General features: G+C 48.4%; 1 protein-coding gene and 2 long non-coding RNA genes across 16 annotated transcripts; 2 read left to right on the top strand and 1 right to left on the bottom strand.

The window, feature by feature from the left end:
- Positions 1-216: 216 nt before the first annotated feature.
- On the bottom strand, positions 217-19,927 carry axin1 (axin 1). Of its 14 annotated transcripts, none has more exons than XM_040190683.2 (13): positions 19,744-19,927; positions 18,802-19,182; positions 17,041-17,226; positions 12,232-13,188; positions 9,810-9,959; positions 8,923-9,019; positions 7,407-7,544; positions 4,863-5,326; positions 4,621-4,785; positions 4,343-4,537; positions 4,118-4,225; positions 3,163-3,312; positions 217-2,662 (listed from the first exon to the last, which is right to left on the bottom strand). In XM_040190683.2, the coding sequence occupies exons 4-13, from the start codon at positions 13,110-13,112 to the stop codon at positions 2,536-2,538; spliced, it is 2,475 nt and encodes an 824-aa protein (XP_040046617.2). In that variant the 5' UTR covers positions 13,113-13,188; positions 17,041-17,226; positions 18,802-19,182; positions 19,744-19,927; the 3' UTR covers positions 217-2,535. The 14 variants fall into 14 exon arrangements, with proteins under 14 accessions (XP_040046617.2, XP_040046622.2, XP_040046623.2 ...); XM_040190688.2 differs by having other exon boundaries at positions 4,621-4,782; XM_040190689.2 differs by having other exon boundaries at positions 9,810-9,950; positions 19,744-19,925.
- Positions 1,223-3,579, top strand: LOC144384558 (uncharacterized). Its single transcript, XR_013451350.1, has 3 exons — positions 1,223-1,360; positions 3,189-3,236; positions 3,457-3,579. It is a non-coding gene; the product is annotated as an uncharacterized LOC144384558 (long non-coding RNA).
- On the top strand, positions 5,171-7,347 carry LOC120827631 (uncharacterized). The gene is made up of 3 exons (XR_005713429.2): positions 5,171-5,308; positions 5,562-5,636; positions 5,912-7,347. It is a non-coding gene; the product is annotated as an uncharacterized LOC120827631 (long non-coding RNA).
- Positions 19,928-20,206: the final 279 nt, after the last annotated feature.

Raw genomic sequence — 20,206 nt, 5'->3', positions numbered from 1 at the left:
TTAAATCGTTCACACGCAAATAGAAATTGTTTATCAACCCAGACTGAAATCAATGCGGCTGTTTTGGGGAATGCGCGTCGGGCTCAATCACCACAGCGTCACCTCATTTCCTGACAGTGAAAAGACCCCCAAAGACCCTTTTTAAAGGCACACGGCTCCATGTTACAAGATGACAAAGACAAAGAGTTTGGCTGAATTACACTCAGGACGCCGGCGCTGGTTTTATTGCATGTGTTTATTGTCCAGGTTCCGTTGAATGGAAAGCGGGTCGAGGGGCGCTGGTTGTGCTGCTGGTCGATGATGAATTTCAGTTGTACATATTTACATGGAAAAGGTGAAACAGTGACAAACATTTAAAAAGAACAGACGGAATAAAATAAAAAATATAAAACAACATCCCCAGTATTTATATCTGAAAGTCACACAGCCGACATCATTAGCATAGTAATAAAGGCACTCTGATGTTTATTATTTACAGTTTGTTGATCTTAAATAAGGGAACTTTCACAGTAAGAATACTCTAAAAGGCATTTCAAAAGAAATAAACAACGAGAATCAAGATACTTGATTAAGTACTCAACATATAACTCCACATCGCGGCAAATATAATAAAGCTAAAAGTGGTTTAAGTAAGAACTGTAAAAACAAAAAGGCAGATGTTCATGACGCACACTGGCGTTCTGTGCAACAACACACGCGACGCAGCGCTCGGGCCTCAAGGTCCTTTCGCTCCCCGGCGCCCGATTCCAAACAAACAAAACACTTGTGTTCCGTCTGCATTGAATCCTGTGCAGTGAAGAGCTACGTGGTGACAACCCGCCCCCACCACCCCCCCGATGGCCTCCACCCTCGGCGCCACGTCCCTCCCCCAGCAGCACGGTTAGTGTCCCTTCAGCCAACAGAGGGAGGGGAAACCGGCGCTGGAGGGTCACATCCAGCGTCCTGAATGCGACCTTGTGCATCGCAGGGAACGTTCTGCTCCTTTCATTATTTGACATCCAAAAAAAAAAAAAAGGAAATGAGAGCGAATGGTAAGTCCGGCGCCTTCTCCGTCTACTTCTTTCTCTTTGGTGTAACGTGATCGTCAAAAAGGGGACCGATCACACGCTGTAGCCGCGATGAACAAAGGCGACGGACGAGCGCTCAGCTGAACCCGTCCAGCAACCTGAGCGAGTGACGCGAGGTTAACATCAAAAAGAAGCCCGACCCTCTCGGTGGGAACGTGTGACGGGGCACGTCCACCGACATCGGACGGGATTCTGCTCATTCGGAGTGCGGCCGCGTGACCTCGGATCAACAGAACAACACAAAGGTGGACAAGTCCTTTTATGAAACTTCAGGGCCTCTTCGGAATAATCAGGTGAAAGCCCTCATTCACCATCAGGACTCTTAATGAAAAATAAAATGTCAGCCTCATGAATTGAGTTATGTGTGACCTAAGTGTTCATCCTCTAATGGGACCATTTGCAGGAAATATGCAGTATTATTCACCTTTAAGTACCTTGATAGAAAAATTGACTTGATAAACCAGTAATGTGGATTAATTGGCCTGTAGAGCTGAAACCATCTGGTGGGTTCACTTGCTATAACGTCAACACTTAAGCCACATCGCCAAATCCAAAATCAGGGAGGATATCAAGTCTCGTACCATGATATTGATTCAATATTAATACATTGCCCAGCCCCAACTTTTTACAGAGGGAATAAATATAGAAGCCCTTTGCGGTGTTTGGATCAGGGAACCGACTTGCATAGATTTTCACCTTTTGCTTTTCAATCATATCATTGCAGCTACTTGGGTTACTTCTCTTGCCAATTGTCTAAAAACTTCTCCTCCGACCCTCATTGCCATCAGCTACAGTCCACATGCAGTCCACACTAAACGATCAGCCACTATAAGCAGTAGTGCAACACAATAAAACAACCCATCAATAAATAAGAACTCTGTGAAAAACGTCCGTAGAACAATAAGTACTAATGTGAGACGCGCGTTTGGTGCTTCCGACGTCCACGTCCAGATCGTCGGTGTCGATGAAACCATGAAGGTGCAGACAGACATAAGGAAGCACAGAGGAGTGAAAAGGAAAACACACTTCAGCCCCAAAAGGGATTTTGACATTGCTTCCACGGGATTAAAATGAGCATTTTAAATACTTAAATAGATATAAAATGTTATCTTTTAAAACAAACTGTACACATCTGTTACCGACACATATCAAGACACAAGTGTGGCTACTTTAGAAACAATCTGAGGCGTCATATCAAAAATACGTAGCTTTAGTAGCACTCGTGTCCCTTCATTATTCTAGTGAACGTTACGACGCTACGTCACACCTTCGCTACTCCGGCGTCACTGCAGCCGGGGTCAAAGGTCACAGGTCGTCCATCGCGACCGCTGCCTCGCCCTCCTCCGACTCCGGACCCACTTCCACGGTTCTGCTTCTTTCTCTCCGCACCCGCGCCCCCCCCGTCTGAAACACGTCCTCTCCGCCCGCCGCTCGCTGCCTTTTGGCTCCTCCCTCTCGCACGTGACCCTCAATCGATTTTTTCGACCTTCCCGATAATCTTCTCCTCGAAGATGGGCAGGACGGCGTCATCCTCGCGCACCTCTTCGAACACCACGCCGCAGTCGAACTCGTCGCTCACCTTCTTGAAATAATATCTATTAAAAAAAAAAGGACAGAAGGAGTGAAGGGGGGCAAAGTGACCTTTAGACGGAGACTGCTGCTTCCTGTGGGCATCACGTGGGATTCGTTTATCACAAATACTGACACGGCTACATATGATTCATCGTCCCGCCTCGAAATAGACGACCTTTCAGGGTTTTGGTTCAATAGAATCCACTCAGAGGACCACAAATGTGTCACGGACATTTCTTTCGTAAAGATCTGACCTTTACCCAGAATAAGAGACACAGCCGGAGCCCTCGACACATACAAGAGATTTAAGAACTGATTGAAAATTACATACAAGCTTGCTTATTTATATTATTATTATATTATATATTATTAATATATTATTATATTATCATTATTTAATACACTTTATAGGATTTTATTCTGCACTCCAAACATTGTGATATATAGAAAATGCAATCTGAATATGTTTTAATTAAAGAATAAGATCATGGTTTTCTCTGTAGTTCTCCTGCGTAGGTCTCACCTGTAACTTCCTTTCTTTGTCAGCAGTTCTTTGAACTGGCCCAGCGTGACGAGCCTCCCTCGGACAGACGTCAGGTACGGAATCAGCTCCTCGCAGAAGTAATACGCCACAGTTATGTTTTCACACGGCTGCTTTTTAGTGGCTTTGTGTCTGCAAATGGAAAAAAAAAACAGATCGTTATTTATTGGAGTAAAGTCTTGAAGTTAGAAGTTTTGTTATAATAAAAAAAAAGGATGATGGCACAGCTTGAGATCGGTTGGGGACTGATGTGCTTTTATTCTTTGCTTCTTAAAGGTCAAACTCGCTCATCGATATGCGCAATTAGAGAAATCCTCTCGCCCGCCGACTGCTAACCGGCTGAGGGGAGCGGACACATGTGGAAACATAAAATAACGTATTAAACTGAGGAAAAAGAGAAGCACCGTGTCACCGGGTGGAAACCAGAGCGGGAACACAAAACATCTGTTATCAACACATCTGTCAAAACCAAACCACGTTGAACTCAGAACTGAACTGATGTTGAACTCTGATGCTGAACAGATGCTTTGTCGAGGTATTTTTAACAGCCAGGTAAATTTACACATTTAGAAGTTGTACTTTTTCATGAACAATGCAACTCAAAACCTGACATTTGCCTGAAAGTAATGACGGGTCTGTCGGTTCTGTTCGGAGGGCAGTTAAACACACCGAGAAGCCCACTCTCTCCCCATCACGGGACCCGATGTGCTTTCTACCATCAAGTCTGAGCCTCGATATTCATGACAGGGAGGAGAAACACTACCGTTTATATTGTGAACAGTTCTACATTCAACACAAACTAACAGAGACGGGCCATCGGCACCACACAACACACAGAGCAGGGAAATAAGGAAGGATTTGTGTCCTTCAGTAACCCTGAGGTGCCAGTAATGAGAAGGGGGGGAGGGGAGTGGGACAAGTCGGTGGTGGGACGTACTCGGGCTGGGAGAGCTCGTTGTCGGAGACGGCGGGCACCGTGCTGAGCGGAGGGAACAGCGCAGGCCTGACCGCCGAGCGACCCCTCTGGATCACCTCCATCACGTACCTGAGGGACAAGAGGGTGATTGTTAGATCCCACTCCTTTCCTCAGCGGATCGAGAGGGCGCCGCTGCACCTGGGCAGGTTGCTGCGGGGGTGCGGGGCGCGTTGCCCCCCGGCTCACCTTTGCTTGGGCTGCACAGTGCCAGACTTGAGCGTCTCCTCCTCGAGCCGCCGGCGCACCTCCTCCAGCTGGATGAGGGGGCTGGGGGCGGGATTCGGCGGCATGGTGGGATCCTGGACGAAAGGGTGCGACGGCTGCACGGAGGTCCACGGTTGAGCCTCGTGGCCGCCGGGCCTCTTGGACCCGCTGGCGCTCCTGAAATGTAACGTCAGGAACCTGTTGAGTACCAGCGGTCAACAAAGAAAGAGCCTGGTAGCCCCCCCCCCCCCCTCACTGACGCGTACGGGCTCCTCTTATGTAGAACCAGCTCTTTCTGTCCTTCCATCAGCCACAAAAGGATCTTCTGGTTCTTCTCCATCTCCTCGACGGGCGCCGGCGCGTCACACGGCCGCACTTCCTCGCCTTTCTTCAACGCCCTTTTGCACTGCGTGCCGCCTTTGCTGCTGTGCGATGGGAGGAAAACAGCCGGTTGGTAGAAAACAGGCGCTTTGGGAGCCTCGGCGAGAGCGCCGACGCTTACCTGAACCCCGCGTGCTCCGCCGGGTTCGACCCGGCGCCGTCCGCATAGCTGCGGGACTTGGAGCCGCAATGGCTCATCTCCGCGCTCCCGGGGAAGCCGCCCTGAGCCTCCGCCGGCTCTTTGGGCTTCCCGGCGCCGGCGTGGTTGACATGATGCGCGTGTTTGTGGTGGTGCGGGTGGCAGCCGTCTCCCTTGAGGCCGTGGCGGGACGGGTGTTTCCCGGGTGGCGCCGGCGCCCCAAGTCCCGTCCCTTTCGCCCCCGGGACGCCGTCTGGGGAGCGGGACTTGGGAGAGAGGCGGCCCGCGCCCGGCGACTGGCAGCCGGGGGTCTTCATGACCCGCCGGACGTGGTCGTCCAGGATGCTCTCGGGGTTCTCCTCGTGAGCGTCCCTCGGAGCGGCGCCGCTGAAGGGGCTGTCGGCGTAGCGCGGGTTGTGGTTCTGAGGGTAAGCACCTTCCTCTTCCTGGACAAACAGAAATATAATCACACATATATATATATATATATATAAATGTATAAATATAAAGGATATTGTTGTATCTGTAATAACAAAATAACGTCCATCAGAGTTTTTAATATTAAACATTGAAATATTAAACAAATGTTTGATCTGTTTCTTTCTCATCTGCTGTATTATTTTCCACCAGCAGATGGCAGATTTCACCACACTAACGTGCGTCTTCTCATTTTCACTGCAGAAGCACAACAGCATCCGTCAGATTCCAGAGAACTATGCAAGCAGGCAGCACATTTGACAGAATTCTTCTGAAGAAGTAAGAGCTTTGAAAGCGTGTACTCGTGTGATCATATTGGTAGTAAAGAATGGTTTTGAAATCACCACTTTAAATTATTATTATCATTACTAAAATCTCAAACAATATTGTCTTCATTGTCTTGTATTACTCCAGTCAGTTATGTTAATAATAAAATTAATCCCTGTATTACAGCTCTATACTAATGAACGGACCTTTACTAGCACTACTCCTTCCTAAAATCCAGAGGAGATATTAAATATTGCCTCTAAAGCCAAATGCTTAATGCTTTGCAGGTTTTTAATAATTCATGCATCTTTGTATCTCTGCACCACATCCCGTGTTAGCCGAGTCGACTGGAAGGTACTCGAGGAACCACGTTGTCTCCATTTGAGGAAATCATCGGCAAACAGCAGATTCCTGACATACGTGACATTCTGCTGACCAACAGTCTCCATGAGCTCACGTACACAAACGTCTTGTTAACGCCATACAAAGACGCAGACAGGCGATGACCGTCCCGCTCACAAGGGTCCTTTTGTCATTGATTTTCTTTCATTAAAAGCATGCTGCTGCTCGGCCCATGAGAGTTATCCTGCACACAGCTCAGCCACTCGACCCAGCGTCCCCGAAATGACGTTAAGTGAAGCCGTGATTTGATTCCCAGCGGACTGTGACAGAGCTACGACAATGAGCATAGTGACCAATCATCTTTTGCTCGGAGCAATAAAATGCTTTCTAACCATTAAACGTCATGCGATATATGTGATTTGAATACGTCTGATATTACGGTTGAAAAGCTAAATACTGAGCTAACATCTCCTTTTCTGGACGCTCACTTGATGAAGGAGGACATTTCATGTTGCCTCCAGGCGGCACGTTGTTCCGGGCGTGCAGGTGCTCTGTGGGATTCATCCACGAAGCCGGCAGGCCGAGCGTGGAATTCTCCAAGTGATTCATGATGCTTTTTTTTTAAATTCCCCATTCAAATGCCCGGCCTCATTAATTTCATTAAGGCCAGAGGGATTTAAGTCCCGATGCTACTGGTCTGCTCCTCAAACAGCCCCCCGTGGCAGCAATTCATTCTATTTTTTATAAGTAAAGGGCAGCTGCTGGAGGTAAAACATGGTTTGCAGGCAATGGCCCTTCTGGCCTAAAAGCCCCTCACATCTTCACATTCACAAATGTGAACTAAAAACAAACTAGAAAAGACAATTTGAAGCAACTCGGGCTTCCTCGATTGTGAATCGTCAACAAATGAAGATTTGCTGCTTTACTTAGTTTGAACTGTTCATGTTAAATGAGGAATTTGAAGGTCAGGTCGGCTCTGGGAAATGACCAGTCTAAAAAGGGCAAGTCTACCACATTTTCTCGGAAAACTAATTTGATCAAACGGTTTAATGGGGAGCCAAACATCAAGGTTATTTTTCATCTGGCCGACAATATTATTAATAATATCGGCTGCCAACTTGGCCTCACATGACTCGATGGTGGAACTTTGCGGAGTGAAAGCAGTGCTCCCTTTCCTTCCTTATCGACGGAGCATTTGCACAGTGGTTTCTCATGGAAACCTATGGACATACATGCATGTTTTAAGGTACTTATCTGTTAATTGTTGCTTAAGTATTTTTACCTTATTTTACTTCATTTTCTTATCCTTATATTGCACCAATGCAATGCAGTCAAATTCCTCTCTGTGTAACACATGTGGCAATAAACGGCTTCAGATCTGTGATTGAAGGTTATTGACCCTGGACACGGCTCTCCGATGTGTCATAGAAAGGAGCTTACCAGTCGTACTCTCTTCAGCCGCTCCTCGAGCTGCTCCTCAGCCTCCCGCTGCCTCACAACGGCCTCCAGCCTGCCGATCAGCTCCGCAGCGAACCTTTCCGGCTCCACGTGTATGTCCTTCGGAATCCGGTCGGTGCGCTGGGGGGGGGGAGAAATGTCCCATGTAAAGACCTCCCTGTCACCGCCATATGGGCAGTTTGACCTTCCTGACCCTTTACGTCCTGTCAGGGCGAAAGTCGCCCACGTCCACGTGCGCCATCACTCTGACGTAAAATAGCTTTAAACTTCCCAGAAAGCTGAACTGCGCTGGGCTTAAAACGCTCAAAGGAAAGCTACAAATATGCATCACTGACATTTAACCCGTCTGAATTGTTTTCAGAGTGTGTGCGGCGGTTTCTTGAAACTGGTACGCCGTGAGGCCCAAAGACAAACCAGTTGTTTGCACGCTCACACACACACACACACAGACACATATATATTCATTAATTAATTATTTTGACAAAGCAACAAAAGGCGATGCCAGAGGTCCGCTGGTGTCGGACGCCGGGCAGAGGCAGTGGTTGCTATGGTTACCATGCAGAGTGAGAAACGGGCTTGAGAAATACCCACGGGTGCCCCTTAAAGCCGGAGGATTGGTATTAACAAATATATGATGGGGGAGGGGGGGGGGGGGGGGGTATTAAACCCACTGAGTGGGATATATATATAATATATTCTGCAAGTGTTAGGCACAATTTCATTGTAAATAAAAGGTTGGAGCTTGAGTTACCTCAACAATACATTCCCTTGCAAGTTTTATAAACAGCTTTTTATAAACAAAATTTGATAACCAGATCTCCAGCAAAAAGACAACTCTTTTTTGACCCGGTGGTGTGTGTGGTGACTTTAAATGGGCAAACGTTCTGTTTTTAATGAGGATATTAGAGACAATTACCTCCAGGAGTTATTGCACTGCAATCAGAAATAATACACAACCCCTAACTCCTGATTTGGAACTCGTTCATACAAAGAGGAAGGTTGGAAAACAAAGTGACATTTAAACCGAGGAGGCGGTCGAGCCCCGTCAGTTCTCTCACTGCCGAAGAAGCGGAGTCCTGATTAATTCGTCGGGGCAGGGAAACGTGAGAGCTTCGGGGATTTGTGCTCCACTATACACTCGATTCGTGCATCCTAATGGGATGCTACGTGGGGAGTTTTTAATTTGACTCTTCACTCCGAGGCCTAATTAGGGCCGTGATTTTTCCTACCGAGAGACAGCGTAAGCTGCAGAGGGAGACGTCGGGCTGTCACAGGGGAGGACTCTCTCCTGCTCACAGCTTAGGGAGGGCATCAAGCTACATTTAGACAGCCTTCTCTTTCACCATCAGCTATTCTTACACCCCATCACAGGCCCCGCGACACAGCGCGGCTTAAATATGCACGTCTCCAATGGTGCAGCGGAGGAAAATAAGGCAGAGGCAGACAGTCAAAGAGAGGTGTGGAGGCAGAAAGTGAGAGAAAGCCATGAATAACTCACTGGAATATGAGGTAGTGGCACTTGCCCATTTGCTTTGGCACTGTCGTGCATCTCCCGGCGATGGCGTTTCCGGTACCTGTAGGGTGGGACGCCATCTCTGGAATTGACAACAAAGACGATTTGATGAAGCGTCCTCATGAATAAGCAACACAGACTGCTTTGAAGTTGAAAGCTTTCCACTGGATTCCGCTCTTTTTTGTGTGCCTGAAACGACCACCTTGTAACTCTTGATTAATCAGTGCATTCTCACAGGCGGCTTGAAGTGGCAGATTACGCAGCCATTGCTCTGTAAATCCGTGGGGTACTGGTCATGCTGGGTTTTCGCACTCCGCTGTGCTGGAAGCTCTGGACCAATTAGCTGATAACGGCCTCTAATCCATTCAGCTTCAAACACATTTTGGTCCAGTTGTGCGAAGCTTTGAAGCTTCTCTGGCACGGCTCCCCGGTGCCATCTTTGCACATAGAAAAAGAGATTATTTGGAAACCTCCAGCAGCACACGCCTGTTCTGCACACTCAAGTGATGCACGAGACGTGTTTGCAAGTAGTCCCACATGGGTGACCGACATCACCTCCGGTTCCAAACTGCTGTAAAGAACCACTTCAACATGGGACGTGTGTCCCATTCGTGAGAGAGGTGAGTCTTTTCATTTCGGTACATTCTACCAGACGTGGCTTGATGTCCCCTGAGAGGGAGTTTCTAGTATTGCTAATTAGCTTTAGAGATCAATTCCAACCGCTTTCACTGGTTTGCCTAATGAGCAGATGGGGCTTCTAAGCCAATAAGTCTTTACGAGCTGCTAAAACAACTTAAAGCATGAAACGTGTGTGTGTGTGTGTGTGTGTGTGTGTGTGTGTGTGTGTGTGTGTGTGGTGAGGAAACACGTACACACTGCTGTCTGTGAGGGAAATGGTGTCTGCGTCGCTGGACATGCTCTGCTGCTCGCTGTCGTTGGTGCTGGCGGCCGGGGCCACGGCATAACCGGCGTTGACGTAGTACGGGTGGATGGGCTCCCGACACGGAACGAGCCTGGAAAAACTAAAATATAAACCGGGAATACTGGAGGATTAAAAATATGGAGGATGGAGGTGATTGACATGCTGGTTAAAATGCACTTGTAAACACACAGCTTTTTGGTACAACCCTGAATTGAGAAAGGGTGTCATTCTGAGAAACAGCAGAGAACAGAGAAACGGGAGCGCTGCATTCGGCCACCTGCTTCACTCGCGGTCATTGACTTTGCTGAGCAACCTTCTCGCAGGGCCCAGAACACACGAATTAAAGATGTTAGGCCTCATTTCTTTTAATGCAAATTGGAATTCCCCAAAGCTTTCTCCCCACCCGGGATAATTCAAAATACAAAACCTGTGTGACCGACTGGTTCGTATTGGCATCGACATTCAGCCAAAGTGAATATCGACAGCGGCAGGCGGGGGAGACGCCGGGACAAATGAGATTGAGATTATTGAGACATGGAAACATCTCCGAGAACCAAGTAAAAGACAGATGAGATGAACCCTTTAAACAAAAATCATTGCAGTCAGATTTCACTAACTGGACGATGAGGCGAAGCGACATTCGGTGCTGGTTTTCGTACACGGATTCTGTATCGTGTCACTGAAACATTCAAACATTTGGACACATTGAGTTTAAATGAGAAAATGTGTCCAGACTTTGACCGGTACTGTACAATAAAAGTTCTCAATCATCAAGAGAACCTGGACATATTTTCCCTTAATCAACTATTTTTTACTGTGTTTAGCTCGGACACGTTTTGAAGATGCTGGCTGTCCTCAGGTGGCGTCTGCGTGGAGGGGAAACTTCTCTCCTCCGTCCCCTCCGACCCCCAAACTCTAATTATTACTGAACACCGTTAGCGATAACACAGTTGTTCATCCATGATGTCATTCCACGTTGGCCTCAAAAGATGACAAATAAGGGAAACAACGATTTCGTGGGACAATAACTGAAGTGTTTGACGTACTTAAACAAAAACAAAACTGAGCTGTTCTCATTTCACAATCCCCCCCCCCCCCCCGAACATTAATGAATGTACAGGTCATTCTCTTTCATCCGAGAGCTAAAAGTTGATCTGAAAGACTATTTAATGCCGTTTGTTGCTCGTCTCTGAAGATATCGTCAGACTCAACTGACATAAAATTTAGTCCCACAGGAACGCACAGGGAGCTGCTGAAGGGCTTTTTAAAAATGAACCGTGTGTTTCTGCATTTCAAGCCAAATGCTTGATTGCTGAAATAATGATGTGGAAAAAAAAAAAAAAAAACTTTCACTTTCTAATCAAAACTTATGTGTATTTTTCAAAAGAGCGCACATCTCTAACAAATATTCCCTCTGGTTATCTTGCCCGAAAAAACGCAAACCCTGCAGAGTTTAACCCGAACCGAGACCCGACCACACAAAGAAGGGAAGTCTGATCCAGTTTCAACTGTAATCAGGATGTGTCCCGTCTCCAGCGCTTTAGTCCCACAGACGCTGTTATCTTTGTCTGCCTGTCAGCTCATGGGAGTTGTCCCTCCGAACAACACTGGTGCTGCAGCAGAACAGCTGAAATACAACGTACTTTTTTTTTTTTAGGAGCATCCCGTCAAGATTACTGAACTGCGCACACACTGTGCGGATTAAGCACAATTTCAGGCCCCGGATTGGTTGACCGCGACTCGTTTGAGAATCGAGCTTCTGCCCGGATCGGCAGTTATTTGAAATTTCCACAACCGCATGGGGCGGTGACACGTCTGTATTTCGGCATGGCATAAAACATCCAGCTATGAACTGAAGGGAGCTCGTTTTAATGTTTTCTGAGCAGCAATCCACATCGTGTAGATGACGGAGGCTCCGGTGTATTTATACGACATGCTGTGGCCTCCGTTTAGGTTCAAGTTTCCCGTTGTTTCTTTTCGGGACAGACTCGGCAGCGTCGGCCTGCTTCACCCGCGCAAGAGTAGAAAAAATTAGAAATGCAAAAAGAAATGAATGCAGCGAAGGGGGACACTTCTTGGACACTTCTCCACCAACAAAATCCTGTTGAACTCTTTCCCGTCACAACGCTGTCAATTCATTCTCCTGCAAAACCGCACGACAAACCGAGAACGAGCGCACTCCTTTCGAACTCCTCACAAGTTACCTCCTGACACTCACAACACCGCAGGAGTAAAAACACCACCTTCCTCTCATCCCTGCTGTCTCCGGTGCCGCTCACACTCCGCTCTCACCCGGCACTTCAAGCGGCGCTCGTGGCCTTGTGGGGTCTCGGATTTATTTCTAATTCAGCGGATTGCCGGGAGGGTTTTACCTGAACTCGGGACCGTCCTGGAACCTGCTGCTGGCGACGCGCAGCGGCGCCGTCTCCGTCAGCAGCTTCTGAGTGAGCCGGTTGGCCGGCGAGGGGTCACGGTCGGGCTGCTCCTCGGGCTCCTGCTCGCACCTCCATTCCTCGTCTTCCATTAAAGTGGGTAAATAGCTCGACGGGACCTTTCCGTTACCGGAAACAGAGCTGTGATCGCTGTACAGCTTCGGGCTCTCTCCTCCTGTCCGAGTGTATTCCAAATAGATGTCGGACTTGAGAAATAAGGGGTAGGTGTTTTCCTCCATCATGGCCTGTATCTCCGTCTGAGCCTGGTCGAACATGGCGGGATCGATGTGGAGCTTCATGACGCAGTCTTTGATGAAGGACTTGGTGGCCGGCTTGATCTGTCGGGAAACAATCCCATTGTTGTCCAGGATGTATTTCTTATAGATGGCTTTTGCCAGTTTGACCTTCTTCTCCTCGCTGCCGCCCTCAAGAGCTTCGAGCTTGCGGAAGCCGCTGCACGCAAACCAGAACTCCAACACGTCGCCGCACTCCTCCTGCTTGAGGAACATCCGAAACTGGTGGATGCCCTCTTGGTCGTCCAGGAGCGAGTGAAGGGATTCCGCCCACTTTACGTAGGGCGGCGTGGGGGAGGCGCTTCCCTCCGGCTCGTATCCCAGGTCCAAGTCCGGTCGCCTGGGCGTGGCCACGGACGCCTCGCACTTGGAGGAGAAGCCCGGGCCTGCGTACTGGCGCCCATCGCTGCGCACCAGCTCGCCCTCTTCCCCCGGGACCGGAGGTCTAGGGGCGTCCTCGGTGAAGCTGCCTCGCAGGTCCGCTAAGTAATCCCCGCTGTCGCTTGTGCTCATGGTCCCAGCATCCATGGAGCGCGGGTCGGTAGCGCCCGCACTGCACAACCACGAGATGCAGACCACCGCTCACGCCACTGCAAAAAAACTCCTGCAGGGAGGAAGAATATATCATGAGACGCAGCTTCATCGCATGCTAGCCTTAACAGGGAAGATATTCCAATACTCAGTTATATTAAAAAAAATATGCAGCAATTAATGAAAAGCAGGTAATGGTGAATTTACATTGGAGATTGAGGTTGAGCGATTATTACGTGTCATAATCGGCATACGCAATTGGTTGGACGTGGACTAACATCTCACGGGGATTTTTTCCCAAATTTTGCACAGTTTGCATTTTAAAAATGGATGCGGGATGTGTGAGACGAGCTTCTGTAGAGCTCCGAAAAGTCGCTACGGGCTCGTCTTGAAATGCGGCACATTCTGCCGCTAACGTTGGCTGTTTCCACTCCAACATGATGAACCAATTATTACTTTCTTAGCAACAACAATAGAGTGAAACTAAATTGGATATAGGGAACCAGCACATTAGAATAGCTGTGTAAATTAGTGATGGGCTAACCTCAAAAAGCCCTCAAACAGAACTCCATCCACCTGATCTGTGGTCACATGTTCTGCAAACCTCAGCAGAAACTAATAAGCCAGTCGGCCTATAATGTGGTTTGATATTTGATAAATTTGCCTGGCGGTCTATTATTGTGCCGCACTGAGTCACATTTAGAGTTATGCGCCAGTGTTGTTGTAATCCAAGCCAGGAGGAGTGAGTTCTGTCCGGCCCCGAGGGCGACTATCGTCGGTATAAATAAAGAGTGGTGTTAATGCTTCTTGCGGTTGTATCCGGATTTCTATGCATGCATCATTAATTTACCCCTCTCCTCCAATTAGATCCCAAAGAGCAGAAGAGAATCATCATAATAAAGGTACACACTCGAGACTCCCGCGCTGAACTCGATTAGCATGAGCAGCACGGCGCATGCTTCTTTATTGATCCTTGCATCGCCTTCTCTCCCCGTTTCATTCCCTTGCCTCCGCGGTGCAGGTTCAGCTGCAGGCCAGCGTACCTTCTGACTGCACTTAAAAGTGTCTTCTTCAAGGACACGTCCTGGTCCTCGCGCTGAGCTAAGAGACAGCGGCATTAGAGAGATGCGTCTCACCCTGATGCGCATGCAGCTCAGGATCAAGCTTCTCAGGTCCCTCGTTGAGCCAAAGACAACGGGAAGAGCACATTTCCTCGGCTTAGATTCACACATCCGTGCAGCAGCAGATGTTTTTTGACAGATGAGGGCAGGACGGAACCGTGGTGACCGACAGCGGCTCGGACCAATCAGAAACCCGCATTTTAGGCGCCGTGCACTTGTTAAGTCACAGTCATGATCAGGGGTGCGAAATAACAAATGAAAGAGAACTGAAAGGCCGGCAGCCAGGTTTACCCCAACCGCGAATTCAAAAGAAAAAAATGTTTTTAATGGTTGCCTTCACTTCCCCTTTGGGGCAAACCCACGCTGTTGTCTTTTCCAATACGGATACAGACGCTTCTCCCGACTGAACAAAGGCGGTGGAGACAAAAGTGTGAGCGCCATGTGCAATAAATAAAACAATAATACATGTGCGCTGTTTTAATACGAGCACGCACTGCATCATTTAAACCAAACGGCGCGGCAAACGAGCTGCCCACGCGCTACCTGCACGCGGCAAAGCGCGGGCACGAGACGGGCTCGCCGGAGACACCTGACAACGGATCCGCGGTCACAGGTGTGTGTGTGTGTGTGTGTGTGTGTGTGTGTGTGTGTGTGTGTGTGTGTGTGTGTGTGTGTTCGCGCGTGATTCCGGTGGGTCACAGCACGGAGTCCAGGAAGTGTCCCCGAGTCCCCCACCCCGAGTCCTCCCCGAACCCGAACCCGGACCCGGCCGCCCCCTTTGAAGTGAGCCTCTCATCGCATTCACGTCTTGGCCTCTGCAGAACCAGCGGAGCGGCGGGCGGGCGGGCGGGCGGCGAGTGGGGGAGGGGAGGCCGAAACAAACTCACCCACGGCCGCCCACCCGGGCCTCCCAGCGGCCGACCGACAAGTGCACAACTTTGTGACACTATTCGCCTATTAATACCCGCGCTGTCCCCCCCCCGCGCTAGCAGCTGCTGAACCAGGCGAGCAACAGGGCGACAAAAGGAGGGGGGGGGGCATACGTTGCGCCTCCCGGCAGAGGACGCGCGGGGAATCCCGCACGCGTTTTCCCGAATAGATTTACACCAGCAAAGCGATGGCACGCACGCACACACACACACACACACACACACACACACACACACACACACACTCATCCCCAAACCCGACTACCGCAATCCCAATCTGTGAGCTGAGGGAGGTGGGGTGCAGGGGGGGGGGAGGAAAAGTGGCATATACTTAACCGGTGGAAATGGCCTCGCTCCCTCGCAGCGCGTCGCGCATTCGGACCGGCGTCATACCGGAGTTCACCAGCAACAAAGACCGTCCGCGCTCCGCCGCTCCGCGGCTGCGCGTCGCCGTGTGCGGGAGCCTCGCTCGGCAGAAGATGCACAGCGCCTCGCCCGTCCACCGCACACATTACCACTGGTTAGTTAGTTACGCGAGGGGGACGCGGCTCTCTCCCCCCTTTTTTCTCTCCTCTCTCTCTCTCTCTCTCTCTCTCTCTAAAGAAATGGAACAAATGAGGTCGTGGCATTCGCCTTCATGCTGTTCGGCGTGCGTTGCGCTCACACGCGCCTCAGCCTAAAGCAGATGACGTGAGCACAAATAGCGGGATACGTGATAGAGATGTAATAGTAACCGAACTCAAAACCGCTATTACGGGAAGAAATCCAATTCAACATAATTGATATGAATCAGTATCATTTTTCAGCGTTCAATATGGATCACAAGTAAGTTAGTACATACGTACGTGCCTCTATGCTGTATATACATTATTAATGTATATAGTGATGTAAAAATCATTTTATTTGAATACAATTAAGATGCATCATTGCCATTTAATGGTTCCCAATGTACTGCAGTTTGTTTTCAGGTTTTCATTCCAACCAGAGACTGCGCCGGTGATCGGTCCAATCAGCTCGCCTTCAGGAATCACACCCAGAGCAGCTGTGAGTTCCTGATGTTTCACAGGACCGCACGGCGGATAACCGAATCCAACTGCCCGTAACATGCACGATGACGTCGTAATCAACGACACGCCTTAAAGTCCTACGCATGCCGTGGATTCCGTGGCCTGGTTTCTAACATCCACATATCGCAGTGACCTGCTAGCCGGACTTCACGGGCCCTCAAAAGGGAGCAGCAATTGAGCGTAGCAGCAGTTTTGCAGCATCCCTCTGTTTGAATGGTACGTCTCCTAGATCCTGATGTTCTGCACAAACGTTGAATTCCTTCTTGCGGCCGATCTGGCTGAGAACTCGTCTCACACACACACACACACACACACACACAGCTTAGTACAACTGGCGCTGATGCTTTGAAACAGCCCTTCAATGGAACGGCGTTTCCCTCCACAGAACATTTTAGCGGCAGACACACTTGATCGTGTCATTACTTGATTCAGCTGTTCAAGCTCTCCGCTTTCGCTCGACGGTCCCCGAGCGGCCGCGGTGAAAGGACGAAGACGCGAACGCATTCTACTATGTGCTCACATCGAGGCTCTTGCGAGCACACGCGGTCTAAACATATCATCTGAATCGCCCGCTCAAACGACCCGAAACACAACAGGATTTCGGGCAGCAACAATCGGAGAATCCTGATGCTGTTTTCTCAGATTTGTTGTTTTTCCCCGTAGTATTTCTCTTTACTCTTATGAAGCCATGTTGCTTCTACTCAAGAATCTCCACAATGTGTCAGAACGTCACAACGAAGACATGGTTTCCCTCTGAAACACGTCACATGAAAAAAGAGCGAGAAAGATGCAGATTTGCGTGTCCCACCTTGAGTTTGATTGTCTTCCTCACACGTCCGGCGGCAGCACATCCGCTTACCGAGGACTCCATCGCACGGTTATTGAAAACATCGGGCCGCGGCGGTCGCAGCGTCCCTCTCTTCACCTCGACGCGAGAAGGCCCGGCCGAAGCGGGACGTCGCCATGACGGTTTGTCTCTGCCATCCATTTGTCCCTGAAGAGGAAGTCGTCAGGGCTTTACAAACAGCAGACGAAGAGGACAGTGAGGGCACTTCTCGTGCATAGAATCATATTGTGGTCTATTGTGGCACCAGCGCCCGAAGCGTATAAACCCCAACCTGTCAAGGCGGCATGGTGCCCTCTACTGAGACCCGACAGGGGACGACATGACGTCCTGCCTTGAAAATGTTCCCATCACTACGGCAACCGACAGAAGAACTTACAGAGCAAAGAAAAGAAGAAGAACTTACTTACTAAAGAAAAGCTTTTAGCGATGTAGGAGGAAGAGGTCTTGTACGTTGGTCGGATAGAAACGGTGGAGGAAGAATCCTCAGCAGCTGCACATGTGGAGCAGCGCAGCAGACAGAGGGACAAAAGAAGTGTTTCTAGCTGTTGGTTAAAAGCCGTCGAGCCCATGCAAAACTAGTTTTCTTTTGAAACGTAGCTGTTGAACGCTATCAATGACAGTTTTTATGTTTTCGTTGATCAGATCTCCATTTCCAATCACAGACATTTGCAAAATCTCAAGCTTGTCAAAGGAGTTTTCATTCGCTGCTCCTAATGATTCCAGTTTCTTATGAGGAATTATTCTCCGCTGCAGTAACAACTTCATGTTCCCCAACGCCGTCCTTTCTGTGGTCTTTTGTTCCACCTGTCAGTGTGGATTTAGGCTCCCTAGTAGGCCTCGGCTGAAATAGGCTTATCTCTGCTGAAGACTCCCTGATGAACAAAAGCCCATTAAGACGTGTAACTGAATGCTCCCATTCGGAGTGCACACAATGGAGATTTTTATAGTTTTTAGTCTTCAAAGAGTGATACAAGTTACAAAAAACAAAAGAACCATTGACGAGACTTCTTTTAAAGCCCCAAAACCAAAAATGGAAAAAACACATGAAGCGTATGATATAAATTTGAGACACTCGGACAAATGGTTTGATATGATTGACCAAGTTTATGTATATATATATATATATATATATATATATATATATATATATATATCAGGCATATCAAAGTGATTTGCTGTCTGTTTTAAGTTTAAATGAAAGAGTAATATCAAAAGACAGTCAGAAAATGCAGTCTGGAGTCCTGCTGATGTCCTTTGTCCTGGCCGAATAAATCATGACTAACAAGCCTTGGACTGGATTACGAACAGAGGATTGAGCCATTTTCAGACGAGAGTTTATTTTGCTGGATATTATAGCTCACAGAGCACTATATTCCCACAAGGGGGGACAAAGAGGCACATAATTCCTACGGTGATACGACACAAAGACATACATCCGTGACCGTGTATCAGATGGCGAAAGACGGACGGTAAAACTTCAAATGAATTTAAGCGTTTAGTCTGTCGGGGGTCTTCGGTCGTCCGGTCGTGGGATGCACATTCACCGGTCAAATCAAATGACGTGCTTTGGTTTTGACGAGACGGAGGACGAAACAAAACCATTATGGCACTGACATGAAAAAAAACACGCCAACAGACATAATAGAACGATGAACAACACAATGGAAAGTTGCTGGTAACCGTGGTTTTTCACCCCCGGAGATTGAAAGGCGGACATCATACCTGCTTGGCTTTTTGGTTTCGTTGTGTTGGATCGCGGTCTACTCCCGCCGCTTTTCTGTGGATCGGGAATTGTCCTTCGCAGTCTGCAGCGAAGACTGCCGCCATCTTTAATCACAACAGAGTCCATCTGTCGATGGTTCTTCCCTTTCTACCCTCTCTTTCTCTGTTCCGGTGTCTCTGTTCCAGCCCTCTCTGTTTGTTGTGGGGGGCGGGGGGGGGGGGGGGGGTTCTTATTTTCCATCCAACATCAAACCACCATATCGACGGGCTCACGGGCCGCCCAGCAGGGGGGCAGCACGAACACGCCGCATTGGCTGTTGTCCTTTTCCGAGCCGCAGATTAACTGACCACGTTTCATTTCCTCAGAAGGATCCCGGTAGCCTGCGAAAAAAAAAAAAATGATTTCAGTTCTCAGGCCTTTTGATTTCAACAAGCCTGATCTCAAAGCTCCTGCAGGATTGTCCCTCCCACAGCTTTTCCTCAGATGTTCTGATTGAAGGGATTTGGGGTTTTCTTTGATTGAGGCCACATCTGTGTAACGATTTTGAAATGAGTATTTATTTACAACTTCCATGGTTTAAAAAACAATGATTTGCCTTTTTATTTTCTAATTTCCAGCTGTTCCATTGAATGTAATGAAAAAGCAACACCTTCTTTTAAACAAAGCAGACATGGAAGCATTTTCTCCCACCGATAAACAAACAAAACGTGACCCAAGTAGCCTCGGACTACATTTTAGGTACAAGCAGACCGCCTGTTTGCATTCGTCCGAATGATGCATTACAGTGAAAGTGACACTTCCTTTTTGTTCCCCCTGGTCCCTTTTAACGTTCAAAGCCTGAATACAAAGACGTGTCTTGTTTACTGTCACTGTTTTGTTCCGCCAAACTCTTTCATTGAACAATAAGAGGAGTTGAATTTAAAAATGGTGGATGCTCTCACCTTCCTCTCCCGCTCGGTGGCTTGTCGGATCTTGTTTCTGTGGTCCGCCATGTCTGGGCGCAGTCCCCTGCCTGCCACTCTGCCAGACCTTCTCATACTCGTCAACCTGTTTCTGATTCTTACTTGGGTGTTGCTGAAAGAAGAGCATCTTTACTTTATATTGCAGCTTCAGCCGTGCGACCCTATTGGAGGAAACAAGGACCGGATGATTGTCTGCACAGTCGTATTGTAGCTATGGTAACGGACCCAACAGGCATGAGTGGTGTGCGCCTAATTCCTCTGTATACATTAAGCGACAGAAAAAAAGAAACATTCATTTAGCAGTACATATTTTAGACCATAAATATTTTCTATGAACCTCTTCACTTAGATGTTCGTTTTAATAAAATATTACTATCTGCTGCATTAAGTTTTGAAAATACCTCAGTGAATGAGGGGATGAATGCAAATGACACAGAAGAAA

Source organism: Gasterosteus aculeatus, chromosome 11 (genome assembly GCF_964276395.1).
Source record: "Gasterosteus aculeatus chromosome 11, fGasAcu3.hap1.1, whole genome shotgun sequence".
Lineage (NCBI taxonomy): Eukaryota > Metazoa > Chordata > Actinopteri > Perciformes > Gasterosteidae > Gasterosteus > Gasterosteus aculeatus.
Note: the sequence above shows the minus strand (reverse complement) of the source record. Positions and strands in the feature narration are given on the sequence as shown.

Coding starts and splice junctions, on each gene's coding strand:
- axin1 (XM_040190683.2), bottom strand. CDS start 13,112: ATGGATGCTGGGACCATGAGCACAAGCGACAGCGGGGATTACTTAGCG. Junction 4,538..4,620: donor CATAAGAGGAGCCCGTACGC/GTCAGTGAGGGG, acceptor GTTACATTTCAG/GAGCGCCAGCGGGTCCAAGA. Junction 4,226..4,342: donor ACTGTGCAGCCCAAGCAAAG/GTGAGCCGGGGG, acceptor CTTGTCCCTCAG/GTACGTGATGGAGGTGATCC.